At 45.6% G+C, this 10,248-nt stretch overlaps 1 protein-coding gene across 26 annotated transcripts in view; it reads left to right on the top strand.

The window, feature by feature from the left end:
- Positions 1 to 396: 396 nt before the first annotated feature.
- Positions 397 to 10,248, top strand: part of CAMK2G (calcium/calmodulin dependent protein kinase II gamma) — a 291,189-nt gene continuing 281,337 nt past the window's right edge. For 9 of the 26 annotated variants that reach the window (XM_088475608.1, XM_088475610.1, XM_088475605.1 and 6 more), the window contains exon 1: positions 401 to 790. In XM_088475608.1, the coding sequence (XP_088331734.1) occupies positions 726 to 790 (65 nt within the window). In that variant the 5' untranslated portion in view covers positions 401 to 725. Of the gene's footprint in view, positions 791 to 10,248 lie in introns of all 26 variants that reach the window. The other 17 variants (XM_088475593.1, XM_088475571.1, XM_088475592.1 and 14 more) reach the window with 5 other exon arrangements.

Genomic DNA, 10,248 nt, shown 5'->3' with positions numbered 1-10,248 from the left:
GCTGCATAAGCTGTGTGGGCACAATAACAATACTGATAACAATAATAATGATCATTTTTGAATCTTTGCTATTATTAACAACTCGCTGTCTTCTCTCCTCCATGCACAAGTTACCCCTCCTCTGCAGCACTGCCCCCATCCACACCCCAGTGCAGGATGCTGTCCTATGCAGCTGCCTGTTAAATATACCACTTGTCTCCCTCACAGCTGGTAGCATCACCCACTGCCTGCCCTTAGTGCACGCCCGGATCCCCCTGTGCCCCTAGGGTCTTTCTCCACTCTCATGTCTATCTCCCGTTCTCCCCACCTCTCCCTCGCTGCCTCCTGTGTCCTCCCCCTTCCCCCCTGGTCTGGGCGTCCGCAGGAAGGGGGGAGTGTCCCGGGGAAGTCTCGCGGTGCTGTCTGACCCCCTCCTCCATCTCCTCCCCCGGGGCAGCAGCAGTGACAGAGCAGCACGGGCAAAGCAGAGTAGTGACACGGCACGGGTGCTCTCAGCAAGCAGGTGACAGAGGGTCTTGGCGTACATCAGGCAGACGGAGAGCAGAAGCAGCAGCGGTCGGCAGCGGGGGAGGAGAAGGCGGGAGGGAGGGGGAACAGGAGCCGCCCCGGAGGAGGAGGAGGGTGAGACGCAGAGGAAGAAGGAGAGGAGATCTCGCCCCGGCTGCTGCCTTCTCGCTGACAGCCCGCAGCCCGCCCGATGCGAGAGTGCTTCCCCTGGCACTAGCATGGCCACCACCGCCACCTGTACCCGCTTCACGGACGAGTACCAGCTGTACGAGGAGCTCGGCAAGTAAGGAGACCCGGGGAGGAGAGGGCACCCAGAGGGGGACACAGGAGGGGACGGGGCAGGCTGGGGATCACAAGAGGGGACTGGACAGGCTGGGGACCTGCAGACAGAGGAATATGACTTGAGTAGACGGCAGACTGATGAGGGAGACATAGCAGCTGGGCTGCAGGGAGAGGAGACGCTGCAGACGAGGAGAGGGCAGTGACTGTGAGGGAAGAGTGACATGATAGTGAATAAGGTGCACATTAGAGTTTGAGCAGCGAATAAGGTGCACATGACAGGCTGGGCAGTGAGGGACGGGGGACAGGACAGGTTGGGCAGTGAGGGAAGGGGGACATGACAGGCTGGGCAGTGAGGGACGGGGGACATGACAGGCTGGGCAGTGAGGGACGGGGGACATGACAGGCTGGGCAGTGAGGGACGGGGGACATGACAGGCTGGGCAGTGAGGGACGGGGGACATGACAGGCTGGGCAGTGAGGGAAGGGGGACATGACAGGCTGGGCAGTGAGGGAAGGGGGACATGACAGGCTGGGCAGTGAGGGAAGGGGGACATGACAGGCTGGGCAGTGAGGGAAGGGGGACATGACAGGCTGGGCAGTGAGGGAAGGGGGACATGACAGGCTGGGCAGTGAGGGAAGGGGGACATGACAGGCTGGGCAGTGAGGGAAGGGGCACAGGACAGGCTGGGCAGTGAGGGAAGGGGGACATGACAGGCTGGGCAGTGAGGGAAGGGGGACATGACAGGCTGGGCAGTGAGGGAAGGGGGACATGACAGGCTGGGCAGTGAGGGACTGGGGACAGGACAGGTTGGGCAGTGAGGGAAGGGGGACATGACAGGCTGGGCAGTGAGGGAAGGGGGACATGACAGGCTGGGCAGTGAGGGAAGGGGCACATGACAGGCTGGGCAGTGAGGGAAGGGGGACATGACAGGCTGGGCAGTGAGGGAAGGGGCACATGACAGGCTGGGCATTGAGGGACGGGGGTCATGACAGGCTGGGCAGTGAGGGAAGGGGGTCATGACAGGCTGGGCAGTGAGGGAAGGGGCACAGGACAGGCTGGGAAGGGGCACATGACAGGCTGGACAGTGGGGAAGGGGGACAGGACAGGTTGGGCAGTGAGAGAAGGGGGACAGGACAGGCTGGGCAGTTAGAGAAGGGGGACAGGCTGGGCAGTGAGGGTAGGGGAACATGACAGCCTGGGCAGTGAGGGTAGGGACACAGAACAGGCTGGGCAGTGAGGGAAGGGGCACAGGGCAGGCTGGGCAGTGAGGGCTGGGGCACAGGGCAGGCTGGGCAGTAGGGGCACAGGGCAGGCTGGGCAGTGAGGGCAGCGGCACAGGGCAGGCTGGGCAGTGAGGGCAGCGGCACAGGGCAGGCTGGGCAGTGAGGGCAGCGGCACAGGGCAGGCTGGGCTGTGAGGGCAGGGTCACAGGGCAGGCTGGGCTGTGAGGGCAGGGGCACAGGGCAGGCTGGACAGTGAGAGTACGGGCACAGGACAGGCTGGACAGTGAGAGTACGGGCACAGGACAGGCTGGACAGTGAGAGTACGGGCACAGGACAGGTTGGACAGTGAGGGAAGGGGGCCACGACAGGCTGGACAGTAAAGCAGGCTGAATGACTGGTTGGGTGGACATGTTCTACCCCCAAAATTAGTACAGATAATAGGTCACAGCCAGATTAATGAGGACATCTCTAACTGGTCATATGGAGATCAGAGAGTACTAAATTGAATTGTTACATACCTTAAATATGGTTCTTTGAGAAAACAAAAAGGGGCAACAGATTGGGATTGGAAATTACCTGTGTGCACTGGAGCTGCACAGACAAGGCTTATGGAGAATCAAACACACGAAGGGCGCCTGAGGGAAAAGGAATTAGCATGTCACACAGGGAGATCTAGGAAGAGGGGGCAGGTTTGTAAACAGCCATTAGAAGACCCAATCCTGAAACACAGGGTTAGGGACCTGGGTGAGATACACCCATGATTTAGACACCAACTAAATTGACTGCAAAAAGAGGATCCCATATCTGGTGTACAACGTGAGACAAAGATATGAATGAAATACTGTAACTGCATGCAAGCAGCTAGAGCAAGGCCAGACACACAAGACCGTTTCTGCATAGTGACATTGATTAGTAACCTGACAGGCGGGCAAGTGACAGCGTCACATCCCCACACACAGAACAGCAGGTCCTGCTTTTTGAAGAGGAGAGGGGATATTGAAATTTAAAGAGAGAGCACCAATAGCAGCTGTAGCACCTAGACAATAGGACAAAGACGTTTATCTCGATGGCTGTTTCTCTGCTGCAAAACACGGCACTATGCAGACATATTATGCAGCTATACCACACCAGAAATGACACGTATTCTATAGAATTAATACCATATGTAAATATGTGCACGCATTATACAGACATTTTCATAACTAGGGTGTATAACCTTGAAGTGAATATTTCACTAAAATGTGTTGTCTTAATGTAATGTTTTGTACAACATATGCTATAAATATGTTACCATTGAATGAGAGGACACAGTTTTTTTTGTTTTTGTGGTTTTAGTAAAGTTTAAATGACCTGCTCATATTTACATGGGTGGGTTAGTAGATACACCTGCACTGTTGTAGTAATTCTGTATGTAGTTATTTGGTTATTGGACTTCAGAGTACCATCTGTACAAAGGAGTAATGGGTACTCATCATAGGGTCTGCCTATAATTATGGCCATAAGTTCATTGCCTGTAGACGGAGATCAGAGATGTTATTACAGCACCTTCCAGACTGTTATCTTCTTAAGGGGACTTCATTTTTTTTCCGCATTATAATTATTGAAATAGAAAAGTTTGCAGTATAGACATATGTATAAAATACTAATAAAAATTGTTAACATTTAATTAAATGGTAGGAGACAAATGACCTACCAAAATGAAGATCCTGAGGGTTTAGCCCACAGGTTAAGAAACCATCTTTAAAAGATTCATGTGGTATTATGTAGTGCAGTAACAAAGAAGTATACCGATCCACTTTTGATTACTGGTCTCCAGTGCATAGTGGGATGTCCGTCTCTGGAACCTCATACCTCGGTGAAATGGTCATTCAGCTATATATCTTGTTTTGTGGAACTCTAGTCTCTTTACTAAATCCTTTGTCATCGGTGCAGGACTGTGAACTGCTGTTTCTCCTATAGAATTGAGGCTGATTAGATATAAAGAACATCCAGCATTGAGCCTGTGGCAGGAGACCTTAATCCCTTTGTTATCAGTGGTTGCAGGTCCTCCGTTAGGGAGGATGTGAGTTTCTCTGTAAAGATACTGCTGGGTTCTGTTCCTTTACGTTTATATGGTTCTTCTGTTCACTGCATTGCAGAAGTTTTATCCAAGACCCCCCCCCCCTCTTCCATCCATTTTCTTTGTTTGGCTCCCATTGTCTGTTCTCCCTTCCCTTTTGCTCTATCCTTAGAGACTGAATGTTAAATTTGAAAATTCTCGTAAGATAATATAGTTGCATTACCCTGGAAGCCTGATGCTTTCCCAGGCCTTCCTGCTAGGGATAGCTACCTTTTTTATTTTTTTTTAATGTAGTTGTCAGCACGGAAAGGAGACTAGATTTTATGCATTGTCACTATCCTTCATAATAGTATTCTAATTAACCTCATCCGTGCTGGCAGGCATGTCACAACCAGCCTTGTTGCTTAAAAGGTTAATAAACATGTGAAATTCACATGTGTGAAAATTGCTTCCTTAATTATATCTACATAAAATCTGGTAAGGTAATTATATCCTGCATCATTTCCGTAATTCATAGTGTTATAATATTATCTTTTAATGATAGTACCAGCAACCAGTCTTGCAGCTATCTGTATTTTACAATAGCAATTGGGTATGAATTTTGATCTAATAAGCGTTTTTTTCAGTCTACTACACCAGCTGGTACATAACAGTATTAATACTGAATATTGGAGATATTCGCACGGGTTCTTAATCTGTGGGTTAGGTCACCTTTTTAGCAAAGTATTATATACTACCAGCTTTTGGAGCTAATCATATATAAATATGCCTTTTGTTTTCCATTTATTAAAAATAATTTCATTAAAGTAACGTACCTGGCTAGGTGGTAGAATATTATTTAAAAAGTATGTTATCAGTAGTAAACTTTGCATTGTGAAGCTTCTCTAGGACAATCAACATTTAGCAATCAACAAAACCACTATATTAGGATATGTACGATCACTATTATATAAATAGTTTTAGAGATTCAAAGTGGCACTACAAATATCTAGTGATATTGGCTTATTTCCACTTTAACTCTGGAATCTATAATTGCCAATTTGGTAGTCGGCCTCCATATTAAATCCAGTCAAATGATGGCACAATAATAAAACTATTGTATATGTCCAATGCACTGGGTGAGCATCAGGGAGTGTCTTGGCAATCCAGTATAGTCGTGGTACCACTTTTATTTTTTTTTATTAAGAAATCTTTTTATTACAGGTTTTTTTTTTAAGAGTTTACATCATAAGAAAACGATACAGGTACAGAAGAAATTAAAAACATTAAAAAAAGTGCAGTTTATACGGACATCTATCGGATCAATCTAAGGCAGGTGAATGTATTGATGAGTAACCCAACGTCTCTAGGAATGAGCAATCCTGAAGTTACAACTTCTGAAGGCTAGGGTACACAATTTATCCAGAGCACTACTTAACACATAGTGAAAGCTAAATAAGGAGGGAGGAGTAGTGGAAGAGAGGAAGGGAGGGGAGCCAGTCGGTGTGCGCCTCTGATGTAAACAATGCACTGTCTTGAAGTAGTGAAGCTATATAATGGACAAAGGAGGTTCAGCCTCTAAGTGGTCTGTCCAGGGCTTCCAAACCTTGATGAAATTAACTGAGGTATCGGTAAGATGGATGTGATTCTCTCCATGGATAATGTGTTCCAAATAGCATTAATGGTACCTGATATAGACGGGGGAGTCGTAGACTTCCAATGTGTGGCATTATGGCATTTAGCTGCGTTCAGTATATGTTTAATGAGTTTTTGTGTGTGTGTGTGGGGGGGGGAGAATTATGGGGAATGGGGCGAGACCTTAACTAATACCACGGAGTATCAGGAGTCCCCTGTTATTGTTGTAACTAAATAGTGGCACTACATTTTTATTTATCTTTAAAAAGTTAGTTGTCAGCGTACCATTGTTCTGGGACCCTGGGTATACCTAGTGTTCCCGATAGGCTGTTTTAGCAAGGTGCCCCAATCTGCCGTAGAAAAGCCTTTTTTCAGTGCACCCTGCAGAATCATTAATCACACTCTTGCGTAAAGAAATCAGATCACATGTTACAATGTAGCTGTCTACTCCCTGCCCAGCTCTTAATGTGGAACATAATTTCTATCCTCTGCGAATGGGATCGCAGAGGAGGGACTGTAAATGGCATCACTGCTGTGGCTGCCTGCATATCACGGCACTCTGCTGAAGAGTGAAAGTGAAAGAACAGGGTAAGCAGTGAGCATGTACAGCTTACAGTAGTTCTTTAATAGAAGAACTGACTTATTTTGTCCCGATCCTAGTATCTCTGGTACTTTAACACTTTCTCCTGAGAAGAGGGGAACTATTGATCTGATTTAACTCTCTGTTTTACAACACCAGGATTATAACCTCTTCAGCAATAGAGGACACTTTTTTTTTTAATTACTATTTATTATTATAATTATTATTATTATTATTAGTAGTATTATTATTATTATTTATTTGCCACAGTTGGGGTGGGATGTATCAAACATTGCATTTTGGATGCGATATATCCCGCCACTGATCACATGCATACCGTTGTTAACGCCGATATGCATGTACATTTGTGATTAAAACCCGGAAGTCCTCTCATCGCAAAGGAGAGCTGTCCTTTGCGATGAAAGGACTTCCATATTCCTGACCCGGGAGTCCTGCGCATGCACAGCCATCGGCCAGTGCATCCACAAGCCGCAGGGGACCCTGGGAGGGATCTTATTGGATCCCTCACAGGGAATATTGTGAAAGGAAGCCCATAGGCTTCTATTAGGCAGCAGCCCATCGGGTACAAGTTCCAGAAAGTTTAGCTTTTTGGAGCTTTGTACATATGGGAAATGCGGTCAAACCTCCATAAATTGGTTTTCAGAGGTTTGACATTTCAGCTTTAGTACATCCCGCCCTTAATCTTTCAAAGAAACTGGACATGTACAGTATTTCTCTCAGCACATAATGCTTGGGTGTCCTATATGTATGTAGGGGAATTTGATACACTAAGGGGAATACCAGAAACAGGAATAAGCAGTTCCTAATAATAATATTTAATTTCTGACAGTCGTGTATCTGAAAAACAGTCTAGTGCTCCCCTTGGTGTCCTGACTTGCGGCTTGTGCAACTCTGATTTATTTCTGCATTTCCCCTTCAACTTGGGGCCAAACTCTCGATAGTACTATGCTGTTAGTTGTATTGGACTGCATTGCACTATTATTATTATTATTATCATCATTTAATTATATGGCGCCACAAGTATTACGCAGCGCCTTACAAAGTACATAAACAAATATTTTGACAACGGACTTACAGTAAAATATAGGACAAGGACATGGATAATATACATTGATACATAAGTGACCATAACACCTAGATATGCAACAGAGTGTAAGCAACCAAGTGTTAGGTGCCATGGTGGGGGGTAAGAAGTAGGTGAAAGTAAAGTAAGGAGAAGCACAAGAGGGTAGAGGCCCCTTTCTCGTAAGAGCTTACATTCTGTTCATTGGTCTGTGCAATAGCAATGATGGGCCCAGGAACACTTATTTTTAGATGTTGCATTGTTGTTAGCAGGTCTATAACTCCAAGCATATTCTGTTGCACTTTACAATTGGGAACAAAACAGTAATAACACAAAACTGTGACACTGTAACGAAGCATTTTGCATGCAGATGCACACGCACACAGAATATAGGCATGCCGTATATCATCATAATCAACAGAAACTGCTTGTGTGTCCTATTCACATCGATGTGCGAATAAGGCACATTTGAAGGGAAAATGTTGCACAAAAAGATGTTTAACGCTACCGAGTCACGCTGCGTTCGCGTATTGTGTAACGCGACTTGTAGTACACAGCGGATAGATGTATTTGGACACATCTGTATGGTGCCACAGAGGTTCCACAGCACCTTACAAAGTATATAAGCAAATGATCCCACAAGAGAACAGTTATTGACCATATCAAACAATGCAAGACAAGTACATGGCATATACATTTTGCTGCACTAACGATCAATACACTTAAAAAAGCAGCAGGGCGTCCGCAACCAAGTGTTAGGTGCAGTTGTGGGGCGTAAGGAGTAAGTGAAGGAGAAACACAAGGGTAGAGGGCCCTGCTCATGAGAGCTACATTCTAAAGGGAAAGGGCAGATAGACAGGGGTGACGCAGATGAGATAGTCAGTAAGGAAGGATCTTGGAGCAGTGGGTTTAGGATGAGAGTTTGAAGGCTTTGATCAAGAAGTGAATCTTGAGAGCCCGTTTGAAGGTTAGAGAGGTGGAGAGTCTGATAGAGAGGGAGAGAATTCCAGAGGTAGGTAGCAGCATGGGCAAAATCTTAGAGACTGGAATGGGAGCAGGTAATGAGTGTGGATGAAACACGCTGATATTGTGCTGATCGGAGAGCTCTAGCTAGGAGATATTTTGAGATAAGTGAGAGATACATTATATGTTGTAGTTTGGTTTATAGCCTTATGTGTAAGTAAAAGTATTTTTTCAATTCAGTAGAATACAGGTAACATAATAGACGGACTGACAGCAGAGTAGCAGACAATGAATGTTTAGCGAGAAACATCAGTCTCATAGCTGCATTCAAAATGGATTGTAGCGGCAAAAGTCTGTTTTTGGGAAGACCAGTAAGGAGGAGACTATTGCAATAATCAATAAGGGAGATGAGTGCATCAATTAGAATTTTTAAGTGTCTTGCACAAATATGGCCATATTCTTGATATGTTTTTAGATGTATTTAATACGATTTGATAACAGATTGAATGTGGGGAACAAAGGACAGTTCAGAGTCAAGGATGACAACCAGGCAGAGAGCGTTTGGGGTAGGGTTGATTGTTGAGTTATCAACAGTGATATAGATATCAGGTTGGTAAGTACAATTAGCCTTTATAATAGCCGTTATAATATTAATTCCGTTTTGGAAAGATTAGCTTTTTTTTTCATTTTTTTTTCAGAGTTTGACCCGGTAGTTCACACCATCTTCAGATTTTCTAAACTGCTTTAAGCCTATGGAGGCCTAGGAGCAGGAGAGAGATCATTCAATCTCTCTCCCGCAGCCTCCAGCCAGCGGCGGTATCTGACAGTCTGCACATGCGCAGTGTCGCCTTCCCCGGAAGTATTTCACTTCTGTGAAAAGACTTCTACAATACGCTGGGCATATAACTCGCACGGACATTGGTTACCGCAACCGCTGTCCCTATGAGTTCCCCTTTGTACATGGCAGGGATATTTTCAATAAAAATGAAAATATCCCCTGCAATATGGATCCTTAATAATCTCAGCACTGATACATAGGTTCCTACGTTTGAGGTGTTGAGATGACATCCATGATGAAATGGCAGGAAGACAATCAGTAACGTGCACCAATGCCAGTGATGAGAAATCTGCACAGGATAGGTAGATTTGAGTATCATCCACATACAGATGATACTGAAATCCGAAGTAGCTGATAAGTTTGCTATACCACATACAATCTACATGGATTGAGAAAAGCAGAGGACCTAGGACTGAGCCTTGCGGTACTCCAACTGATAGAGGAAGCGATAAGTGAGAGTTTTAAGAAGTGGAGATGTTGCCCATAGCAACCAATCAGTTTCTATCTATTATCTTCTAGAAGGTGCTAGATAAATGTTAAGTAGTATCTGATTGGTTGCTATGGGCAGAGATTGTAGTGTTTGTATAATAAGAGATTGGTCAACAGTGTCAAATGCAGCAGAGAGATCTAGAAGAATAAGAAGTGAGTAATGGCCTTTAGACTAGACTAAAGGTGGGTACACTCTGGACAATGTGTAGCTGGACAATAAGTTGGGGCGAGATATCGTACCGTGGGCACACGTCAAAACAATGTAATGAAAGACTGAAAAATCACTCATTCTTTCCTTGAATGAGGCCACATGCGATATAGTCAGGTTTGATGTGCAGCACATCAAACTGGACGACGTTACATGCGACCGTGGGAGCGCGCATGTCATGCATACACACTGCATGATATGTCGTTATGATATGGCCAAATTGTAACAATCGTCCCAGTGTGTACCCGGCATAAGTATTCACTACCGCACTTAGTGCTGTCTCTGCGGAGTGCTGGGAACAAAAACCTGACTGAAGTGGGTCCAATAAATGTACGAGTGAAGAAAGTGTGTGAGGCGGGTGTACGTAAGTTACTTTTAAGTAGCTTGGAGGGGTCATGGGA

The sequence above is a fragment of the Taudactylus pleione genome, unplaced genomic scaffold (assembly GCF_031769625.1).
Source record: "Taudactylus pleione unplaced genomic scaffold, aTauple2 ptg000016l, whole genome shotgun sequence".
Classification (NCBI taxonomy): domain Eukaryota; kingdom Metazoa; phylum Chordata; class Amphibia; order Anura; family Myobatrachidae; genus Taudactylus; species Taudactylus pleione.
The sequence above is the reverse complement of the archived record's forward strand: the minus strand, read 5'-3'. Positions and strand labels throughout refer to the sequence as shown.